The 24947-nt window shown below is 46.0% G+C and overlaps 1 protein-coding gene across 1 annotated transcript in view; it reads right to left on the bottom strand.

The window, feature by feature from the left end:
• LOC306659628 ((E2-independent) E3 ubiquitin-conjugating enzyme FATS) overlaps positions 1-24739 on the bottom strand; it is a 266421-nt gene extending 241682 nt beyond the window's left edge. Inside the window, exons 1-2 of the mRNA XM_079137279.1 lie at positions 24694-24739; positions 4465-4649 (exon numbers count right to left, since the gene is read on the bottom strand). Of these exons, the coding sequence (XP_078993405.1) occupies positions 4465-4542 (78 nt within the window). The 5' untranslated portion in view covers positions 4543-4649; positions 24694-24739. The remainder of the gene's footprint in view (positions 1-4464; positions 4650-24693) is intronic.
• Positions 24740-24947: the final 208 nt, after the last annotated feature.

Below are 24947 nucleotides of genomic sequence, written 5' to 3'. Positions count from 1 at the left end.
TAGCATCCTGCTTTGTCGTTGACAGTACATGAAACAATGATGCATTTCAATTGAGGGCATCCAGGATTGATGGCATGTCATGAATGTGATATTCATGAGCACTGTTTACCCAACTGAAATTACCTACTCTCCTCCTGAACTAAGGGTAGTGTTGCCTTGGAAATTCAGTGTGGCTGAGGAATTGACTTTGGCCAGCAAAATGTTAGTAGAAACAATGCTCCTTGAAAAAGAACACTTTTAAATACCTTTGAGCCACATGACCTTCTGCTGCCAACATAGCCAGCAATGTTCCAGGTACTGGGGGATTGGTCAACCCACATCTCAGAGGGAAGAAAATGTGCAGAAGAGCCGAGGACAAACATGAAACACGAGCAAGAAACTAAATTGTTACCACTGAGAATCACTCAAATTCAGGGCATGTTGTTACTGCAGCACAACTTGACCTATGCTACCTAATAAAGAGATGGTCAAAGTGGACCATTTTCTCTTAGACAGTCAACTCTTTTGTCATAGTAATTATGTTCTATCAAATCACTGGAAATGCTGATTTAATGAATACCGAATCATCGTCGCTCAGGGAAATAGAAGCCAGCCTCTGGTCGTGACATTTTCATCAAGTAATCAATGCATACTCTTGTTTTATGGGCATTATATTTAAAGACATCTCACTTAATACATATTGTTGATTCATTAACAAAACCCACAGCACTGCAACTCAGGCCCGCACAAAGCTGATTTAATGAACATGTTCTTCTTAAGGGACAACAGTCTCTTCGGTTTAGGAACACTAGACCACACTTCAATGCAGCACATGGGATCCTTCTTAAGCAGCCAAATCACCAACATAAAGAACAAAAATGTAAAACCCATGGCACAAGACAAACCGCATAAAAGGCACTGGTTTACAATAGAAGAATAAGCCAAGAAAGCAGAGGCAGGCCTCGTCCAGCCTGAGCAGGGCTATGCACTTTGGATGGCTCGGAGCTGAGTGGTTCTGTGCACACATGTGTCTGCAAATGACCTAGGGAGCACACTCAGATTCAGGGTTACACGTCACTCCTAAGGAGGTGAATCTGCAGGTACTGCCTGTGTGCAAACAAGGTCTGACCGTGCCAGAAGTCCACCAAGTACAATCCCAGGGATGCTGAGACGTCCAGAGAATCTGAAAGATCAAATTTATCCTCATGGCACAACTAAGATACTATCGCGTTTTTTCCCCATGTTGACATTTGCACCAAACAACTGCAGGTGGAACCCCTGGTGCCCAGTGACTAATGACAGCTGCAGTGTCCACCTGCTCTGCTTGACCTTGGGCTCTATTCCCTGTGCACTCACAGAAAGGAAAAAAGCCAGTTGCAGTCGGGAACGTTCTTGATGAAGCAGTGAAATTAGTAACATTCAGGTCTCCCCATAAAAGCCCTCCTTTTAACATCCCTCCCGACAACCTCAGGAAGTGCCCCAAGTGCGTGTGAGATCATTGTCGCGAATAAAATATCACGTGCAATTATTTGCCTTGAGCCTGGAACTAGCCAGTTTTCCATGAAACACTCTTCTTGCTCGAAAGAAGCTCTGACAAACTATGGTTATTCCGACATGGGTAATTGGCAGACATTTTCTCAGGACTGAACGAGCTGAGCCTGTCACTTCAAGGAAAACAATTGATGTTATTTGTTGCCAAAGATAAAATTCAAGCTTTCAAGTGAAAATTAGATTTTGGGAAACATGTATATGCTGCCATGAGCTGGACAGCTTTTCAATATTTAAATACTTTCTTGTGTGGCTGGTGCTGACTTTAACAAATATTTTTTGATAGTGTCTAACGAAAAGTGTCAACATTTGTTAGAGCTGCCCAACTTGAGGAAAGGAGTATGCTCCAAAATTCACGCCTGGGTAACAGATCCATTCAAAGTGCAAGATAGGAAAATCTCAATGACGCCATTCCGAATTTGACATTGTAACAAACTTTTGAGACACTATCACTGCCCAGTTTTATTCTGTAAAGCAGAACATCTACACTATTAGCACAGCCCCTTCCCAGCTACCGCTGGAGGCCAGCTGGTCCTCACACGTTCAACCAAACAGCACACCCACCACCCAAAGAAACCAGAGGCGCAGCTGTCTGCCATCCAGTCAAATGTTAGAGATTTGCAAAAATATAAAATAATAATACTCTCCTCACTGTTTCTTGAAAGTAGAGGTTCCCTTGGTGGGACTTTTCTAAGAAAATAAAGCAATGAAGAAAAACTAAAGAAGGAAAAAAATCACAAAAGTAAAAGCCTGAATATCAACTCCAGGGGCAAACTGGACTTCAAATATCACTTTTTTTCCTTCAGAATTAGTTGTAATACATTGTTTATGGAACTAAGTAATGGGTTTTTATGTTATTATTAAATTAATAAATGTTTTACATGTCTCAGGAGTAAGTTCTAAAATGGTGCATCTCAGTAGATGTAACACAGATCAGGAGAGGTTTTTTTAGGTTATTTTAGGTTTTTTTTTAATTGTTGTTTTCTGGCAGTAGGGCTACGTCATCGGCCTTTCTGATTTTTTTATTTTGAGACAGGGCCTTGCCAGGTTGCTGAAGCTGGCCTTGAACTTGGATCCTCCTGTGTCCCTGAGATTACTGGTGTGCATGCCCACACTAGGTAGGTTCTCAATACCTTTCCGGAGTCTTGAAAACAACTATGCATGCCACAGCCTGTGTCGTGAACACTCGCACCGCTCCCCTACACACACACTACCGTACGCGGACTACGGGGAAGGAGCGCAGGAAGAGAGGCGCTGGCAGAACTGGAGGCCTGGAGACAAATCCTCAGTCCCTGGACCCCACACTCACTGGGCTGCCCTCGTCTGCACCAGAACAGAACACCGGAGGCGGAGCAGCCAAGTCCTGTGAGCACTTCAGGAAAAGAACTGTGATCTTCACAAAGGGGCAGACTCTGCAAAGCTCTGACAGTGCAGGTCCTGAGGGTCAGTGGATGGAGGATTTCCAGGCCACGTCCCCAGCCTGGGCTATCACACCACCTCACCGACCTCCAGTCACTGTCCTCAGCAGGATTCCTCAGCACGGTACTGTCAGCTGTCAAATCTCCTCTGGTTACTGCAGTAAAAACGCAGTAGGGGAACAAGAGCATCACCCAACGCCTGACCCCCCATGCAGGCTTTTGGAGCCTGTGATAGAGGGGATGGCTCAACGTCCTGCTCCTCAGGCAGCCACTCCTGCGACACCTGTTCCTGCTCTCACATCTTCCCCAAGCTTCCCTCCTCTCCTCCCTCCTGCAGACCCTTCATTCCTCATGCCTGTGGGTCCTGCTCTTCTCCGCAGGCACATCTCCCCCACCCTGCCTTAAACAGCTCCTCCAGCATCTTCCCTTTTCTCTCTTACACAGATCAACACACAAAAACCCCAAGACAAACTATTAGAGCCCCCCCTTGCAAAGAGGATGGGAGGCAGAAAAGTCTCACAGGCAAATATTTTTGTACCAATTGTTTTCTTTCCTGACAGACGGATGACATGCAGTTCCAAAGTTTTTTATTTTTATAAGACTAAGAGCTACCCAAGAAATACGTTTCTAAACTTGGAGTTCTTAAACAGAAATCAAGCCAGTGTTAGAGTTTGCCGAGGGCTGGGCCCCGTGTTCTGCTTGACAGCATCTCTCCTACGTCCTGTGCAACAAGCCCTGGGACTTTCCAGGGACAAGCTTCGTCACTAAGGCACCATCAGCATTCCTGAGCTGTGCCTTAGACTTGCTGCTGCTATTCCATTTTCATTAGAAGTCTTTATTAGTTTGACTTCATCATTATCACCTTAATTTCTTGCAAGCTATTTGCTTTGTTATGTAATGAGATGCCTATTAGTATCCATAGCATTTTGGGCCCATAATTTTCCAGTGCCTAGATTCAGCACAATGTGCAATTGTACAACTATGAACCCTTCAGACTCCTGTTGCTGAGATTTGTGAGACATTATTACAGATAATTAGATAATGATGAAAAGTCATACATATTATTTTGTCATCATATAACGAATCCCCTTGCAATGTCTTTGGACAGTGAGATATTGTGGTTGACAGGGCTGCTTCAATTGAGAAGTTGAGTCGTTTAGAGCCACAACCTTTGTATCTCAAATAACTAGTGTGAAAATTCTTAAGATACAATGATTTGTGCATAGACTGATAATTCCCAAATTGAAATCCCCAGTGCATGATTTTCCGTAAGCTCTGGTCCTGTGTACTCAACTTACTCATCTTTTTCAAAATGGAAACCATCCTTCTCTCCCTCCAGCAAACCACCAAACCACCAAACCAGCTCTGTGTAGCTCTACACCAGCCACCCACAAGCCTGCACTTCCTCTTTGCCAGACCAATCCCTAGGTCCAGTTTGTTCTGCCTCCATGACACCCATTAAACCACCCATTGCAGGTCATGCCTCCTGCAACGACCCCAAGGCAGCGATGATGCTCACCTGCACTTCCCCAGCTTTGCTCTCAGGCTCTGGGTTCTTCCTGGTGCACGACAGGAGCTCACGCAGGATCCCTCTCATTTTCCCTTTGCATCCACTTTCCTCCTATCTCCAGGAGTTGTGGGTCTAGGAGGCTGCCTTAGTGGACCGTCAGCTGGTTGGCTTGTGCTCCAGCTTTGGCAATAGAGCTGTTCAACAGAAATAATCAGTTACATTGTGTGCACTTACCAATATGTAACAACAAATCCTATTCTTGTGTATAATTGTAATGCCAGCAACTCAGGAGACTGAGACGGAAGGAGCAGGAGTTCAAAGCCAGCCTCAGCAACTTAGCAAGGCCCTGAGCAACTTAGCAAGGCCCTGATTTCCTGTCTGTAAACAAAAAATAAAATAAAAGGCAGTAGATGTGGCTCATTGGTTAAGCACCCCAGGTTCAATCCCAGGTATTAAAAAAAAAATTATAATGCATCAATGAAAAGGAAAACTAAAATAAAAAGAGATTTAGTGAAGTTAGTTAATTTTAACAATATATTTTGTTTAACCCAACACATCTAAAATGTCACCACGTCAATGTGTAAGCGATATTTTAAAAGCACTCAACTGGTGAGCTATCTTACAAGATTTCTCAGGCCTGTGTTTGTGATCCAGCTGGTGGGCTGAGCTCACAGCATGGTTCAGTGCAGATGAGCCACACATCAAGTAGCCATGTGAGATGAGTGGCCACCATCTGGGCAGCTTGGAGAGTGAGGTCAGAGTCCAAGTCCTGACCTGCAGGTCATCCTGGGCTGGCGGTATCTTAACCTGCAGCCTCTCGCCTCCAGGCTCAGCAAAGTGGACTGGTCTCCTAGGGCTGCTGGGTGGCTTAGCACCACAGAAACTGTTCTTTCACCATCGATACTACAGTCTGAAGTCAGGTTGCTGGCAGGGCTGAGCTCTCTCTTAAGTTCCTGGGGGAGGATCTGTTCTGTGCCTCTCTCAGCCCCTGGTGTTGCTGGAAGTCCTTCGTGTTTCTTGGCTCGCAGGCACATGGCTCCTGTCTCTGCCTCCATCAGCCCGTGGACTTCCCTCTGCTGAGCTTGGTGTCTCTACTCTTCAGACAAGGACATCAGTCATATTAAATTAAGGGCCTGCCTGACCCCAGTATCACTGCATCCAGATGAATCACACCTGCAACAACCTTGCTTCCAAATAAGGTGCACCCTGCATCAGCTCCTCCTCTGAGCAAAGGGTGAGTGTGTCCCCGCCATTTCCACAGGCCTGCAATCCATTCTTCAGCAAGAGCAGACTGTCACAGAGCCATGCAGGGAGGTAGAAACTGGAGGCAGAAACTGGAGTGACACATCTACAAGCCAAGGACAGCCGGCAACCCCAGAGGCCAAGAGAGGCACGAAGCAGACTCTTCCCCGTCCGAGTTTAGATACGAGGTACCTCCCACAAGCCCATGTGTGAGACGACGCAAGAAAGTCTAGAGGCAAATGATTGGGTTATGAGTGCCTTAACCTTGTCAGTGGCTTTACCCCATAGGGATTAACTGGGTGGTAATGGCTGGCAGGTGGGGTATGGCTGGAGGAGATGGGCATATCTTTGGGGCTTATTTTTTGACCCTGTAAACAGAGCTCTGCTTCCTGGCGGGACATCCTGAGCTGCTTTCCTCCACCACCCCTTTCTGCCACACTGTTCTTCCCCACCCAAGGCTCACAGCAACCGAGTCCAACAACTCTGGACTGAGATGTCTGAAACCATGAGCCCCAAAGAAACTTTTCCTCCTCTTATTGTTCTTGTCAGGTCCTTTGATCACAGCCCCAGAAAAGCTGACAAATCATCCTCTGTAATTTTAGAGAGAGCTCAGCCCTGCCAACGGCCTGGGTCTTCCCGGGTCCTTCTGCTCTGCTCCGTTGGTCAGTCTGTACATGAACCAACCCTGCGGTACTTTGCCTATAGACACCTAAAGATACATTTCGACGCTTTCATGCTGAAGGTGGACAGCACGTTTAACCTGTCCTCCCCAAACTATGCACCTCTTCTCCCAGGTTCTCCTAGTGACTCCTCCCCACTTTTTCCTCTAAATATCTTTCATAAGCTATTTTTCCTCCAGGTAACATAGTAATTGATATTTTTTTCTGAGTTATTATGGAGAGATAATTCTGTTTGTATTATTTTTGTTCCTTTAAATTCACTGAGATCTTCTTTGTGGGATAAGATTTGGTCAACTTTTCAAATGTCCCCTATGCTGTAAAAGGTGACTCACATTATTGAGATTTCAATATATGCCTATAAGATTTACCTTATTGATTACGTGAATGAGGTCTTCTGTATTCTTACTACGTTTTTGGCCATGTGACACTCCTTCAATTGAGAGAGCTGGATGAAGACTAATATTAGTATATCGGACTCCTTCTCCTTGAATCTCTCATGGATTCTGCTGCATGCCATCACTGGATGCCTCGACTGACCCTCTTCACTGTGACCTGGGTGCCTCTCAGCTCTCAGATCCTCTCTGATCTGAACTGCATCTTCCAGGTACCAAGCTTCCCTCCTTGCATTTTATCATTCTTTGCCTTTTTACTTTATTGATGTACTATTTGACATTGCATACGTTTTTCCATTCTTTAATTGTTAACCTTTCTGGACCTCTTGGTACATCTCTTACACAGAGCACAGGGTTGAATTTTTCTTTGGTGGCCAAACTGTAAAACTTTTTCATTTACTAGAGTAGTCAAATTTGTATTATGATATAATGTTTTTTTATTTCTGGCATATTATGTTTGTGTGTATATAGACATAAAATATATGTGCCCCATGCATGCTTACACACGTTTATTGAAATACACACACACACACACACACACACATATATAAATAATAGTCTTTCAGTGTTTGGCCTTTTTTGTTATCTTTCTGTTTTTTATCTTTTGTAATTTATGGAGGTTTTCATTTTTGTGCACATAATTACCTCTATAACAATTATAACCCCCTTACAATACTTCAGTTTCTCTCCTTGTAGTTTTTATCTATTTTTACTGTCAAAATATTATAACGAGCTAGTAATCTCCTCTTTGCACTTTCATTCTCTTCCCTACCTTCTAACTTAAAACACTCCCATGCTACTCCTAGGAATTACCACTAAGGCCATTGATGATCTGTTCTTCACAAGCTCTTCCCATTTCCATAGTTGCACAGCATCAACAAGCTGCAGTCACTATGCACTGAATTTTCCTGATGACCAGAATTTATCTGTCTACACTCAGCAGCAGGCCTGCCAACACCCCTCCGGTCAGCTCAGTTGCATGGAACCCTCTCCTCCCCAGCAAGGCCCTTGGCAACCACAGGCCTGGGTCCCTGCATGTTCGTCAGAGTTCTCTGTGGTCTTTGCTTTTTTATTCATGCATTAATTATGTGGAGTGGTGACTTTCACACATGCATATGACAAATTTTATGGGTGGCTTCAGTCCTGTTACCTCCTCCCTCCCACACACCTCTTCCTTTGCCCCAGTGGTTGCTCCCACTTTTATGACAATCCCAGTTTTCCTGGTGTTTTTTCATCCTCTAGTTTTGATATATGAGAGAAAACACGCAGCCCTTGACTTTCTAAATCTGGCTTAATTCACTTAACATTATGCTCTTCAGATCCATCCATTTTCCTGCAAATGGCATGATTTCATTTTCCTTTATGACTAAATAAAATTCCATTGTGTATACATACCACATTTTCCTTATCCATTCATCTGTCGACAGATGCCTAGGCTGAATCCATTACTGGACTATGTAAATTGCGCTGCAATAAATGTGAATATGCCTTTCTCTCTAAAGTATATTGACTTTAATTGTTTTGAATAAATAACAAGGAATGATAAAGAACACTGAAGAAATTGAAGAAGGTACTAGAAGATAGAAAGATCTCCCATGTTCATGGAGAGAGAGAATTAATTTTGTTAATATGGTCATATTACCAAAAGCAATATATTCAATGCAATTCCCATCAAAATACCAAAAACATTTTTCACAGAACTAGAAATAAAATCCTAAAATTCACATTAAAGAACAAAAGACTCAAAATAGCCAAAACAATCCTGAGCAAAAAAATCAATGCTGGAGGCATTACAATCCCCAATTTCAAATGATCCTACAAGGTCATAATAACAAGAACAGCATGGTACTACCATAAAAAACAGACCTGCAGACCAATGGAATAAAATGGAAGACAGACAACCCCCACAGACACAGTCCTCTGATTCCAGACAAAGGGGCCAAAAACATGTTGGAGAAAAGACAGCGTCTTTGACAAATGGTGCTGGGAAGACTGGATATCCATATGGAGAAGAATGAAACCACATCCCTCTCTCGCCCTGAACAAAGTCAGATCAAAACCGATCAAAGACCTGCATAGGAGACCAGAAGGCTTGCAACTGCTGGAGATCCCCGGGGAGCTCTCTGACACCCAGGCACAGTTGGTGACCCCTGAACAGACCCCACAGCTCAGGGCACAAAACCGCGAACTGATGAGAGGTGGCACCAAATTTAAAAACTTCTGCTCAGCCAAGGAAACAAGTAGCAGAGTGAAGACACAGCCCAGGGAACAGGAGCAGATCTTTACCAACTGCTTTTCCCGCAGAGGGTGGGCATCCACGATAGGTATGGAACGCAAAAACCTCAACACCAGAAAAGCCACAAGTGAGCCACTGGACAAATGGGCGCGTGAACTACACAGATCCTTCTCTAAAGAAAAAGTGCAAACGGCCAACAGTTACGTTTAGAAGCATTGCACAACACTCTGGCCACCAGAGAAATGCAAATCCAAGCGATACAGACTCCGTCTCTCTCCAGTCAGAATGGCGGCCACCCAGAACACAAAAATAAGTAAATGCTGGCGAGGACGCAGAGGAGTAACGGGAATCAGTGCGGCCACTACGGAAGTTGGTATAAGGTTTAGGTTCCTCAAGGAAACTAAACCTGCCTTTACCCTCGAAGGACGCTTGGGCTGGAAATAAAATCCTTGGCTCACAGCCGCTTCCCCTGAGCATCTGAAACACACACTCGGTTGTCTTCTAGTATGAATTTGTGCTGCTAAAGAGCCCAGGGACAATGTGAGTTTTCCTTCCCTTTCATCTGCACATCCAAAGATGTTTCTCCTCTCATTTTACTAAAATGTATTTATTAAAAGTCCCAAAATTTTACTAGAAGATGCCTATTCTGTGTCAATGTGGGGACATTATTTGCCCTTTCCATTTTTAGTTTAAAGTAATTTTTTAAAATATTTTTTTAGTTGTCAATGAACTTCTATTTTATTTATTCACTTATATGTGGTGCTGAGGATTGAACCCAGGGCCTCACACATACCAGGAAAGCACGCTACCGCTGAGCCACAGTGGTAAGTGATTTTTAATTCAGGTTCGCAATTTATATAAGACATGGCCCTGTGAACGTATTGCAAAGGCCCCCTTCAGACTCCTAGGAGGGACCACCGCTCGTGCTGGGCCCTGGTGCCAAGTCTCCATAACAAACCGCCGCTGTGAGGCCCCTGGGATTAGTGATTCCAATCTCCATAGTTCAGTGAGCTACTGTTCACTGAGCAGCCCCTGCCCCAGGGGAGTCCTCTGAATACCCTGCACCCTGAATGACACCAAGAGGCGTTTGTGGCTCGGGTCTGTTACTGAGCACCAAGCATCTAACAGTAAGAGCATCGCACGTGCCAGGGAGGGCCGATGGCCCAACCCGACAGCCACCCTCCCTCGGGGTTCCTTCTTTGGGCATCGTTAATCAGTGGTCCAGGCCAGGGGGTGTGCATTCCAGGGTCCAGTATGTTCAGCACTGCGCTAGTTACACATAAAAGCCAGAGAATGTGAGTAGATGGGGTGGGAATGTCTAAACAGAGCGGGTCACGAGCATCTCATCATCAACAGACACCAAGGCCGATCCAGGATGGTGTCCTGCAGGGGCAGCCGTGGCACCCAGGCCTTGTGGAATCTGACCGTGGCTATGCAGATCCTCTGCTGGTAGTGGATATTCATACTTTCTTCCATGATCTCCTGGAGTCTCTTCTACTTCATTTGGTAACCATACCCATATTTCTTGCTGGGAAAGCACCTCCACCAAACTCTTATTCCTTGTTGTGGGAAGAGACTTGGCCTCATCTCAGCTCCCTTGAGTAAGATCTAAGCCAATTAGTGCATACATCACATGTCCTCAGACACAGGGACATGTGTTCAAGAATGGACATGTGATTGATGAGAAGCAAGATACAATGAGACTTCTAAGTCTCCTGGGAAAGAAATAGTAATTTCTGCTTAGCAAAAAAAAAAGCAAGGTCTGGAGCTGCTGCAACCCTTCTGTGATAAGAGAGAGAAGATTCCCTGGGCTGTACATGGTGGCACTTGCCTGTAATCCCAGCAACTTGGTAGGCTGAAGCAGAGGGATTAGATGTTCAAGCCCAGTCTCAGCAGCTTAGTGAGACCCTGTCTCCTTTAAAAAAATAAAAATGGAGTGTTGAAGGGGTAGTTCAGTGGCAGAGCACTTGCCTAATATGAGTAAAGCCCTGATTTCAAGCCCCAGCACCACAAAACAAAAAATAAGGTCTAGGGATGGAACTCAGTGGTAAAGCACCCCAGGTCCCATCCCAGAAGAAACTCTCTGGGATGAAGCCCACAGCTGAGGTCAAGTGACAAGATGGGGAAAAACAGGTCTGGATGTTTTTCAATCATGCTCAAACCTGCTGCCTTCGCTTAACGTGAAAAATAAACTCCTTTCATGGAGAGCTGGCTGGTATTGGACTCTGTCATCCACGACCGAATGGCCCAAGTGCCGCCTGACCTGGTCTTACTTTCTGTGAGTTCCCCCACCTGTGTGGGCTCCAAGGTTCCCCACCTCTTGCCTTTGTCAAGTGAATCCATCTCTCAGGGATATCCCTGCATCCCAGATTCCCCTCGTTGCTCCTGTTTTAGCTCAGATGGTATCTTCTCCATAGCAAATTCCCTAAAGTGTTCAGAGACAAGTCGTGGATCACAAGGTTCCTCTCCATCGTTCTCTTCTTCTAGAACACCATTCTGGATACGACGCCTTGGAAAACACAGGTCCCACCCTCTGGTAATCAACAAGAGACCACACTCCATCTGCAGCAGGGATGGAGGGGCCACCTCTCCCTGATGACACTGGCTCCACCTGGCAGTGTGGGTGGGACCAGGAAGGGTCTGCGTGAGATGGGGCTGTACAGGCCCAGCGTTATCATCCTGGCACACGCGACTTCCACTGCACCTCCCCGACAGCGTGGGGGTACTGGGTGCATTTGGTACAGCAGAGAGAGGAGCATATTGGACTGGTCTGCGTAGCTTCACTTCTCTGCCCACTGAGGAGGAAGTGGCCATTGTGTGCCGGAGCCCACGCATGAGCAGCCAGTTTTGATCTAAGGCCTTTGAAGTCAGAGGAGATAAAGGGATAACAGGAAGGCCATGACATCGGTGGCCGTTGGTGACTTGCCACTGGACAGGCAGGGAGAGTCACTTGCTCCATGGAAAGAACCACATACTTGCTCGGAAGATGATTCCAGTGACCACCTTGCTCTAGTAAGTCAGCCTCTGAAGGCTCTTGGGAAACGTTCCTATTCTGGAGGAGGGAGCAGTAGCATCCCCTTCCACGAAAGGTTTCCACGTGGAACCAACCGACCAATTAAAAGTGGTAATATGCAAATGTCTCTGGTATTTATGCTCATAAATATGTTTACAAATACTCCAGGGCTGCATGTCTTGATTGCAAATGATGCAGCTGCTAGTCTTCTGGAGCATTCCTCAACATTCCCTTTTAGAAAATGCCATTACATGGCCATAAATAGTTTCCATCCACAATTTGCAAGTTCCCTTACGTGGGATATCTGGGGAAGGGATCCTCTTTCTTTCACACCTGAGAAAACCGTCCTCGGCTAATTAGAAGAACGAAGGAGACTGTGTGGCAGGCAAGGGCCTGCGCTGCGGGAACTAGAGGGCTTACCCACAGGCTTGTCCTGTGTCGCATTTTGGCTTTGACAGTTTGACTGTAATGATATCACTTTCTTATGAAATAACTAATGAGGATGATAAGATCTTCCTGTGCTGGCTGCACTTCTTGTCGCATCTTGGAATCCACTGCGTGAAGGGCGGAAGTGAGGGTGAACCCGTTACCCAGCCAATCAAGGCGCTATGTCCACACAGGCTGCAAGAACGGTGCCGTGCCACCCGGGTTCCAAGAGCAGGCGAGCTGAATTCATCTGCATGGTGGGAACGTCCCCCACGCTGTCCCTACCAGCTTGACTTGGGACTCGTTGACAACAGCTGTGCCGGGGGCGAGGAGAGGCAGGAGGGAAGAGAGCACCGGGCACAGAAGTTCAGGGCCTTTCAGCCGAGAAGCGCCCCTGCGGCCCTGTAAGCTGGAATGGCCTCCATCCCCAACCTCCCTTCAGGCCCACCGCCCCACAGATGCCTCTCGTATCGAATTCTCAGGACGGGGCAGCACTGCCCACCCAGGCCAACCTGGCAGAAGCCGGGTCCTGTCCAAGCAGGGCGCTTGCTTAGCCAGCAGAGGGAGAGGGCAACCTGGCACTGCCCTGCCTGCAAGGCCCCCTCCTCCAGCCACCAGCCTCCTAAAGGAAAATATTTCCCCCTGGAAACTTGGCCCTGAGGTTTGGGATTTGTTTCTTAGAGGACTTGAGGGGTCACCCGTGGCTTGCTCCTCAATCCACACAAGGAGTTCCCACCAGCAAGGCTGCGAGGCCTAAAGAGGAAATGGGACCCTCCCCGCAGGTGCTGTCCCTCGCAGTTCCTCAGGACGGGGCTACAAGCTGTGCAGCAGCCCTGTAGCCCACAAGGAGCCTGGACAACAGGACCCTGTCCTTCAAGCCCCTGAAAGTCATACCTGCACCCCTCACGGTCCTCCTCCTCGTTTCCCATCTCCAGCGTATGAAGGTGTCTTCTGAGCACCAACTGTGCGCAGATCCAGAGGCAGGCTTGCTCAAGTGCAAATATCCCCGTTCAGCAAGAAAGTAAGAAATGGCCAGAGGAAGAGGACATAATAGAGAAACTCCCCCTGAGAGTAGGCACACTACATAACTAACCTGCGCTGATCTCCACGGCTGAGCCCAGCTTCGCAAGCCCACGACGTACCACCCACTGGTAAGTTCTAAAACCACCTCTTCTAGTCTTTTCAGTGATTCCTCACTCTGGGACTTAGGAGACAACAATCAAATAAAGCCATTTCATTCCAGAACCACATGAAGGACAGCGCGGGAGAGCTGGGTCACCTTGGCTTTTGTGAACCCAGGTGAAGGTGAAACGGGGGAATTCTTCCCCATGTGTGAGCAGTCTCTTGCTGAGCAGAAGGTTCTTGGCTTCACATTTTGACAGTCTGAGTTCTGGAGAAAAGAGGCAAGGGTCCTTCAGATATCCACATATCCACGGAGCAAGAGATACTTCAAAGGAAGGAGTTTACAAAAGGTGACCTCAGGGTGCCAGGCACCTCCACACGCATCCCAGGTGCCGCGACTCCTGGGGCAGAGGTGGCGGCTCTGCAGGGTGTTCCAGACAAGGCAGGGTTTCTCCGCTGAGTGAGGGCTAAGCCTGACCTTTGTTGCTTCGTCTCCGTGCAGACTGGTTCCAGGACCCTCAGAATCAGACCTCTGGCCTAGAATTCTGGTAACATCCTCTTGTATAAAATGACATGTCATTTTAGGCTACTCAAGTCCTATTGCAGAGGTTAGAGAAGCTGCCTTTGCTAAAAGCTGTGGCTCTTCACTTAGGCCTGCAGGTGCCCAGTGGGCTACTGAAGGCAGGATAAAGCTGGGCGTCTCTGCCTTCGTGTTGTGTCTGTCTCTTCACTACGTTAAACTTTGTGACCTGCTCGGTTCCACACATAGCCATGTTGACCTTTTAAGGAGTGTTCATATAAAAACTGGTAACCCAAGGTCGATGAGCCCAAAATTCACCCTCTTCAAGATTCAAGCAAGATTTACGACATCCTTTCAGACCCCTGGAGTGGTCCTGAAGGTCTCCAGTCACTGCCCGACACCTTCCGGAACAGCAGTCACAACCCCCCTTTGTAAGACTGCCCCCCACCCATCGTCTCATGGAAACTGAACTGCCCCCTCCCGGGATGCAGGTCTGAGAGACACACACACTGAGCAGCAAATGGAGACGGCCCCTCGAGGTGCGGCCCTGCAGAGCCACACTGCAGGACAGAGCGGAGGTCTCCATCCGTGAGGCCACAGCGGGAGCAAGGCTGCTGGACAGCAGACCTCTGGCCTGCCAGCCCCTCCTCCACTTAAACCTAAAGGCCCCGCCAGGACCAGGATGCGGCTGGGACCGTGGCTCTCCCAGCGTGGCCTTCCCAGTGTGGCCTTCCCAGTGGCCGTATCAGCTAAAGCCCTTTCCTGCTTCTCACTGTGACTTTTCTTCATTTGGTTTTTGGGGAGACTCACTGGATCTCGTTTGTTGAATCGCCATCAGACCTGTGGCCCAGGTCTCTATAAAATGGTGTCTGATTTTCATATAATCATTACACTTCTTCCCACGTACTTTAACTCACCTCTGAACTACTTATAACACCAAATACAATATAAATGTTGCAGGATTAGCAGTTTTACTACATTGATTAAAGAATAATGACAAGAAAAGGAGTCTGTATATGTTCAGTATAGACGCAATTTTTTAAAAGTATTTCCTATCCAAGTTTGGTCAAAGCCACAGACATGGAACCTGCAGGCACAGAGGGCCAACTGTATGCCTTGTGGTTCTGAGGAGTCGTGTGTGTGTTCTCAGGGCAGTTGTGGGACAATGAGGAATATGCTAAGGCCTACCAGAGGGACACACAGGCCCATTTGTCAGCCTGGACTGCAGGCAGGATTTAAGACCAGGTCACCCAGCCTGGAGAGAAGTTCTTCTATCCTGTGCCTGGTGGCTGACAAACCAATGGTCTGAAAGAGATCAAACCTTGACGGGCTTCATGTCACCCTTCAGGGCAAAGAATGTCCATCCCCCTAGTCTTGGGGTTTGGGAGAATTTTTCTTGGGCACCAGCAATGAGGGGAAGCCCATGGAGAACCCAGACGGGAGGGGACCTGGGTCAGGGCTGTGGACTCTGCCCATCCCTGCAGATCGTGCATCGTTCATTAACATTATTCAAGAGGTTGGAATCCATTCTTTGCTGTGCTGTGCTGAATCCAGGTCCATTTGCTGACCCCTCCAGGAAGCCTCCATGAACAGCAGACAAGTTGTTGAGATAGGAAAAAGATTGATTCAGTGAGCCAGGAAGATGGTAGACACTAAGTCTTAGTGTCCTAAAACATAAGCCATCTTAATTTGGCACAGGCACTTGGCTCCCTTTATCTTCAGGCCCAGGGGAGGGAAAAGGGCTCCATTAGGAAAGGCCCTGCTCGGTGGTCTGGAATGGGAGGTCGCAAGGCCTGGTGGCGGGTGACCTGTTGATGGCAACACCCCTATAAACCTTGAAAACACCTTAGTTCCTCTTATCTTGGCACCTTCAGCCTTGAAGGGGGAGAAGGGAGGCTAGGAAATTCCAGGAGAATCGACCCTGTGCTGCTCTGTTCAAGCCAACATTCCTTAAATGACTAACAGGTCACAGAGAAGTGAGCAGGAACAGGCTGACCCAGGGGTTAAGGCACATGGGAGGCAGATAGAGCGGGAAGGCGGAGGCCAGGCTCCTCCGTCTCCATCACCCGCAGGCCCAGGTGAAGACTCTGTGCCTCTTCAAAACCAGCCTTGAGGTCCCTGAAAGTAACCCAGGTAACACGATTACCATGGTCACCCACCCGGGTGTCTTCTACAGCAGAGCTGTTTTGCTCAGCTGCGGGGCCTCCCTTGTAAAACCCGCTAGAAGCGCAGCGAGAGGAGCTCGAGGGTTTCCTGAGACTCCCCTGTCTCAGGAGCCAGAGGAAAGCCAACGTGTTGATTTCCTAGTGCTTCTGAAACAGATTGCCACAAATCCAGGGGCTTAAGGCAGCACAAAGGCATCCCTGCCCCTCGGTACTGCGGAAATCCAGCAGAGTCGGGGCCTCCCAAGGGCCTCTGTTCCCACCTCGGCCACCTCCCCCACGCCTCCCACTCGCCTGGGCTCCAGGCTGCCTGAGTGCAGCCTCCACTGCCTGCCTCAGGCCTCCTCCACCTCTGGCCTCCTCATCCTCCTCTTATCAGGACCCTGGTGAAAGCATGGCAAGGTCCCTGCCCCGCAGCAAGCCTCTTAACCTCATCTTCTTGAGATGACTCTTTTCAATTAACAATTCTTTAGCATAAGATGACACAGATATTGCATGGGTCATACTTCTACTGAAAACTATTTCTTTTTTACCTCCGATTCTGATTTAATTAGGTGTCCTTTATTTGTATTTGCTAAATCTCACAGATGCAGGTGGACAGCACCTGGGAAGAGGTCATGTGGGAGACGGTGGCCTGGGATGAAGCCCCAGAGGGTTCGGTACTGTGACGTAAGCTGCCCTCAGGATTCGCCAGTTTTATAAATTGCAATCATAGTTCCCTTAACACTTTCTTATTTCCACATTGATGGTTTTCTGATCTTAATTTCATTGTCTTCTCTAGCGTAGGCTTTTCTGCATTTTTGAAATCTGTCCAGAGTTACTCAGATACTAAACATGTACTTCAAAACCGTGATTCCAACCAACATATTCATAAAATTTTCCTAAAGTGCAGATACCACCTGTTGCTTCAATAAACAGCTGTGTGGCCCAGCCTAACCTGTGATGGAATCCTTTGCTGTAGAACACCTCTTAGATGCCACGACGCCAGCTAGTGCTAATAGGCAATGGTATTCCTTGGGCATCAGAGAAGTCCCAGAGATCTTTTATAAAATGCAGTAACTCTTCAAATGGCATTATAGCCTGGGCATTTTTAGCAAATTAATATAGCATGTAGTCTTTCCTCGGCAGTGGATAAACAGAAGTGAGAGCAAGCCCAGAGACGATTTGACATCATTTCTGAGAGATGGGTATTTTTGTTTCAGTTGCACACTAACCTGGACTATCTCGACCAACCCTGTCCAACAGAAGTAATGCCTGCCACATACATGATTACAAATTACCTGGAAGTCATGTTAAAAAGTAGAAAGAGGTGACATTAATTTTAATATAGTCTATTTTACTCAGTATAGCCAAAGTGCTATCCTTACATGATGTAATCAATAAAAATAATATTTATGAGATAACATCACATTGTCTTTTTCCTACCAAGTCTCCAACGTGCAGGCTGTATGCAGTACTCAGTAGCCACATGTGGGCTGGTGGCTCCACCTGAACAGGGCAGCTTGGACTGTCCCAGTCAGCCAGCCAGCGCAGAGTTCTCTAAGCCAGTCAGCCCAGCGTGATGGACACGACTGGTTATTCCGAGTCCTCACCAGGGCTTCATTTCTAAAATCCAAAACAGTCATCCCATTTTTTTCCACTGTCATTCCCTCAAAAATAAAAGATGTGTGCTCAGACACACAAAGGCAATTAATTGCAATCAAGCAATTAGGAGAAAACTATATGTTAATTTATTCCTTTATACCTACAGGAAGAGAGAGATGATAAATTTAACAGCCCGAGGCTGAGGACCGGAAAAGTAAGCTTCCTAAAAAAGAACAAGTTTCCAATCTGCCACAAATGTAAAGTGACTCTCAATGCTGCTAAGAAGAGCTGTGGCATTTTAAAGTTTTCAGGGTAAATGGGAGTCTGGGACCCCAAGGGACCATGAGTCCCAGAGAAGCAGGCTCTGATGAACCCCTGATCTCCCTGGACCACGTGTCTGGGAACAAGAGAACAGGCTGTGGGGGAGCAGACTGGCCTACGGACCCTGAGGCTCATGACCAGGGCGGGTCCTCCCAGGAGTGAGATGCCGTGTGTCACCAGCACATGGGGGTTTCAAGCCACAGCTGGGAACAGGAACTTCTTTATCCCAGAACACCCGTTGCCCCGGGAGCCTCACCCCTGGGCTTCTTCCCGGGGCCCTGCTCCTGCATCAGCTGGGAGGAGGCGGGGTCCTGGCTGGAGGGAGGGCCGCATGGGAACTTGCACGTGTCTATGGTCACGCAGTCGATTTTTGAGGCTAACAAAATGCACCTTCACAGCTGTGACTCTTCCTCGGAGCCCGAACTCTCGGGCCCTGAGGTTTTCACCATGCGCAAGACCCCTGTGAACAGACTCCAACGGTAGCTGTTGGGACGTCCCTGCAGCCACCACTGGAGCAGAACTCCCAGGGCGCCTGCTGGAGGAGAGTGGCGGACATTCCAAAGGCACCTCGGAACCAGTGCCTGCTCGGCAGCTCGTCCCCGCTGCAGCTGACGTCTGTGACATCTGGCCTCCTTTCTGTGGTTTCCACCAAGAAAGTGATAACCCGAATGAGCCACCAACAGAATTCCGAGGAGTCACGTCTTCATAAGGCCTTGTGCGGGCAGGGAGGGGAGGGAGTGCAGGCAACCAGCCTGGTGCTACCAGGTGCGCTCCACCTGCTATCACCTGAAGGTAGACGCTTCTCAGCCACGGGGCTCTTCAGGACAAGACGCCGCCTCCTCCGTGCCAGGCTAGGGCACAGGTATCGAATCGTGGAACCTGCTAAGTAACACACATACTCCTCTAGGAGGACTTCTTGTGAGGGAGATCTTTAGGACAGGACGTGGAGAGAGACTGTGCACCCTCTCCAGGCCTCTTCTAGGGCAAGACTGCATATCCAACCTCATGGATCCTGGAACTTCCCCATGCTGCCATTTTGGGGGCAGGGAGAGGGTCTCAGCCCCACAGATGTCCCTCCCTGGCTTTACACCTTCCTAATCTGGGGGACACTCCTGCCCGTCGGGGAGGGCCTGAGTGCTCACTGACTCACAGTCCTCACTGTGGGAAGGAAAGCCACTTACTTACCTCATGGCATTAGCAAACTCCCCAGAGACTATGAGAACCAATGTCCTAACCTACTGCCACTTACTGCCCCTGCTACTCACAGTGCCCAAAGTGACTCTGGTGACTCTGACATGGAGCTGCTGCTTTCACCAGGGAACATACCCAGCCTTTGAGGGCACTGAGTCCAAAGTCAGAGGACAAGCTAGGTCAGAGTAATCCAGATATGATCAGAATCAGTTGCAGTCTCAGGGCCCAGCCCAGACCTACAGGATCCTTTAGAGCAACCTCAGGACAAGGGACGCGCCCTGGAGTCTGAGAGCACCGGACTAAGGGCAAGGCCCATCACTCCTATCCCTTAAAAACACCAGGCCCCAGTATCATCGGCTTCCCCCAAAAAGTAAAACAGATGTCCTTTCTATTCATTTGTTCATTCATTTGTCCAAGCCTCAGTTGGAAACCAGGGTGCATCACTGAGCTAGAGCTGAAGACGTCAGGCAGGGCTCACCCTGCACATGCTCAGTGACAGCTGCACAGCATTGTGAATAACTAAAAATCATCAAAATGGAAAACAATTATAAGACGAGCCAAAAACAAAACAAAGACAGTCTGAAGGAAAAAAATAAGAATCAGGATGAAACTCAGATATGACACAGATGTTGGATTGCCAGAAAGGAAATGTAAAATAACTGAAATTTGTTAAGGATTCTAATGGGAAAGATGGACAACATGCAAGAACAGAAGGTAAATGAAAGCAGACAGAAATTCTAAGGGAACAAAATCAGAGGTAAATATAAGAAATGAAAAAAAGAAAAACCATTATAGATAAAATGAAGATGGTCTTTGATGGACCCATCAGAAGATAAGAACAGTCAAGGAAGGAACTGGTGAGCCTGAAAGCAGACCCCCCCACAGGGACTTCCAAACTGAGGCAAAGAATGAAAACCAACAGACAGAACATCTGAGAGAGATGGAGAAGTTTCGAAGGCCAACAAAAACAATACCAGAAGAAGGCAGAGAGAATGCGACAGAAGTATTTGAAGTAGCGACGGCCAAGAACTTCCTAAAATTAATGACAGACCCAATCACTCATCTAAAATCTCACAGAACATCAGGCGGAATAAATAACAAAAATGACATCCAGTCATATGAGGTTTAGACTGGAAAGACCCAAAGACCGAGTCTGGAGAGAAGTCAGAGGGCGGGAAAGACCCCCTGCCCAGAGAAGAACAAGAGTCCGGTCACAGGGGACGCTTGATCAGAGACCAAGCAAGCAAGAGAGAATGGGATGACAATATTCAGCAAGAGGGGAGGAAACCCAATAAAGTAGTAGTTTATATCTAGACAAATGGTCCTTTTTAAGTGAAAGAGAAATAGGCTTTTTACACAAACATAAGCAGGAAATTCATCACTGGAAAATACATCCTCAAAGAAAAGTTCAGATTTTTTTGAGGCAGAAGGAAAGGATATAGGTCAAAAACTTAGGTCTACACAGAGAAAGGAAAAGCAGTGGAAGAAAAATGAAAATAAAACAAAATCTTTTCTCTTTCTCATTCTTAGTTGATCTAAAAGATAACTGTGACATAGTAATGATCATCGAGTGAGTGTGTTAAGGGACAGGTAGATGGTGGTGGAAGCAGGAGATTAAGAACATTCTATAAAAGGGACCTACTGTGCAGACCCTCATACGCCTTCTCTTCCAAGAAGCAACTTACCTGACGTCCTTCCTGGCCTAAGTGAGCAGAACATGCCACCTTCCTCAGCAAACTACCTGCTAACACAGGAGACCAGATCCTGAAACTCTGGGAGATAAAAATGTTCCTCCTAACCATAAAATCTGTAATCCAATTAGAACTGATCTGCATGGGCCCAGGTGACCCAGAGCTGCCAGTGGGGGCTTGAAAAAGTCAAGAGATAGCCCCAGGCAGTGGCAGCTGGGTCCTGCCCCTGGCAGGACCCTCATTTTGGTATTCTTAGGCCTGATATTTGGTCCTTGCATTTTGAACTGCCTGGTCCAATTTGTCATGTTACATCTTAAAGCTATAAAATTAAAGATGGTCTTACCCTTTGGACATACTCACCATGTGGTGGGGTAGAAGACCCTGAATACCCAACCCCATGTGAGACCAATCTGCAAAGGTTGATGCCTCGTATAAAATAGAGAGGCATCAAAAGGGGGAAATGTGACCAACACAGACCTGGTAATAAGGTGAAATCATAAGAACACTCCGATGAAGAAGGCCTGGGAAGGGTTAACACCCCTCCCCTTTAGTCAACCTTTCCTCAGGAAACCTAATTAACCATGGGCACCTGCCTAAAAAATTGTACATAGCTATCTCCAGGAGTCTAAGGACGCCCTCTTCAGAAGCACCCCATGCCAGGCTTTCAAGGCCAGAGATTCAACAGATCCCGGTGAAAAGGGGCCTTTCTTCTTGTGTTTTGTAACTTTCTGAATCTGTAGGAATGTAGTACATCACTTAATTGCTAGGCCAATTAACTGCTGCCTAAACTAGAACCTCCTCAGCTTCGTTCTTAGAAATATAACTCTTAAAGTCATCCTGAGTTACTGTTGCCTGTGGCCACTTCACAACACTTGAAAGCATTTTGCTGTCTTTATATTTATATTTTAGGTACAGGCCTGGGATCTAATTATCATAAAATTTGTGTGCATGGTCTGTGGTCACATGGACCAAAAATGAAAACCCACCAATGTTGTAATGGTTTAAGAAATGATGTCAAATCTCCTATAAAAGCCCCACATAACCTCAGCTCAGGGCCCAGAATGTCTAAGCACTAGCTCCTCTGGGTCTGCAGTGGAAGTACACCCGAGTTCCCCAACCCTCCACGGGGTGCTCCGTCTCTTGCTGAGCATGATTTCCACAACAGTGTAGCAAATCAATCCATGAAATGAATGACAGCATGGGAGGGAAGATTTGGGAATCTCTCCTATCGGACATCTCATTCCTCATAAAGCAAAATAATTTTAGTTGAAGATACATTCAGATGAGATTTTAAACTCTTAGAGCAACCATAACTTAAAAAAAAAAAAAGTATAACTGATACCCTAAGAGAGTAGGCAAAATAGAACCACATAAAATGCTCAAATAAAACAAGAGAAGGTGGAAAGGAAGCCCTAACAATGAACACAGAACAGTCAGAACAGGGCAAACGTTCTGTAGCTCAGAATGTCCCCGATGGCTCCTGAGTTGAAGGCCTGGTCCCCAGTGCCTGGTCCCCAGGGCAGTGTTCAGAGCTGGGTCTTTGGAAGTGACTGGATCAGCAGTGACCTCGACAGTGGATGAGTCCACTGGTGGAGTTATAATCAGATGACACTGAGAGGTGGTGGACACTTTAAGAGGTGGTGTCTAATTGGAAGTGGGTCACTAAGGGCGTGTCCTCCTCCCTCTCTCTCCTTGCTGCCATGAGCTGAGCAGCCTTTCTCTGCCACACCATTCTGCCCCGATGTTCTGCCTCACCTCAGGCCCAAATCAAGGGAGCCAGCAAGCCATGAACTGAAACCTCTGAAACCATGGACCAAAACAAATCTTTCCTCCTCTAACTTGTTTTCCTCAGGTACTTTGTCACAGCAACAAAAAGTCATCACAAATGCATTAATCCAAATATATCAATAGTAACAATAATTATGCATTATTTAGATACTGTAATTAAAAGATAGAAATAGAGGAAAAAAGAAAAAAAACAATGTATGTTGTCTACTTAAAACAGAATTTAGATATAAATATCAATGTAAAAGAGTGGAGAGGACAGACCATGCTGATACTAGAAAAAGTTTAAAAGTTTACTAGATAAAGAAAGCTAGAATAAATGGGGTCTGGGGGGTTGGGGGGTAGTGGTCACACCTTAATCCCAGTGACTCAGTGACTCAGAAAGCAGAGGCAGGAGAGTCACAAGTTCAAGGTCAGACTGGGAAACCTAGCAAGACCCTGTCTTAAAAAGAGTTAGGAGTGTATCTCAGTGGCAGAGTACCCTCCCTGGGCTCAATCATTAATAAGGGGAAAAAAAAAGTTGTAAGAAAGCTCGAGCAGCTCCATTAATTCCAGATAAAGAAGATATTTTAAAGAAGGAAACTCTATGGAGCACTATATAATAATAAATGGGCCAACTCTTTAAGATGTAAGAAGCCTATATAGGCATGTACTTAACAACGAATCACCAAATACATGAGACAAAAATTGGTACAAAGGATTGGAGAAATATAACTTCACTGCTACATAAAATATAAAATTGGAGAAATACAAATTCACTGCTATAGTTGAAGATTATAGTTGCAACACCTTCCCATCAGCAATTAATAGATCAAATAGAAAATCAATAAGAATATAATCGACTTAACTAAAAGATTGACTCCATCTAAATGCCATTTATAGAATTCTCAGTTCAACAGCAGCAGAATGTACATTCTTCTCATGCTCACATGAAATATTCACCAAGATCAATCACCTTCTGGATCAAAAACACACCTTAATAAATTTAAAAGAATGGAAACTCATGCAAAGTGCATTTTCAGGTCACAAATGTATTCAACCAGAAATCAGTAACAGAAAGATAGCTGGAAATCTCAAAATGTTTAAAAATTAAGCAACATGATTCTAAATAATTCATGGGTTCCAGAGGAAGTGTCAAGAAAATTTTTTAAATATTTGAACTGAATGAAAATGAGCGTATTCTTTATCAAAATTTGTGGAATGCAGTAAAAGCAATGCTTAGAGGAAAATACATAGCATTAAATGCATGTATTAGAAAAGAAGAAAGCTACAAGGTGAGCAATCTGACCTTTCTGATCAGTGATTAGAGAAGAAAGGGCCACCTAAACTTAAAGCAAGAGAAGGAAAAGAAAAAAATCATAGTGAAATCACTAAAATCAAATACAGAAGGTAATAAAGAAAAAACCGTACAATCAAAACTGGCTTTTTGATAAGATCAATACAATTTATAAAACTCCAATCATGCTAACCAAAAAAATAAAAGGACAAAAATTACTAATTTTAAAAATGGTAAAAGTTTCATTACAACTGATTACATGGATACTAAAAGAACAAAGGGAGCCCAGAAACAACTCTATGCCCACTAACCTGATAATTTAGATGAAATGGATTCATCCCTTAAAAGATGCAAGGTACCAGACTCTCACAAAGAGATATAAATAACCTGAATAGCCCCACATCTTTCAAGGAAATTGAATCAACAATGAATAAGGGCAAGTCCTGGGGAATGAATTAAATTATGTTTTATACATGCAAGAATATGTCCTAATGATTATACACCATTGTGTATAATTATAACAACTAACAAAAAAATTAAAATCAATAACCTTCAGAAAATAAGCACCTATTCTGATAGTTTCACAGATGAATTTACCAAACATTTGAGGATGAAATAATGCCAATAGTCCACATTATCTTCTAGGAAACAAAAGCAGGGAGATTACTTCCTAATTCACTCCATGAGCCAGTATGATCCTAATAAAAAAAAATCATACAAAGATTTTACAAGAAAGGAAGATTACAGAATAATACATCTCACAAACAAGCTCAAAAAATCCTCAAAAATACATTAGCAAATTGAATCCAACAACAACTAAGAGAATTGTAATCCCACCAAGTAGAATTTAT

The sequence above is a fragment of the Sciurus vulgaris genome (assembly GCF_902686455.1).
Source record: "Sciurus vulgaris genome assembly, chromosome: 4".
NCBI classification, from domain to species: domain Eukaryota; kingdom Metazoa; phylum Chordata; class Mammalia; order Rodentia; family Sciuridae; genus Sciurus; species Sciurus vulgaris.
This window is presented reverse-complemented; position numbering and strand designations above follow the sequence as displayed.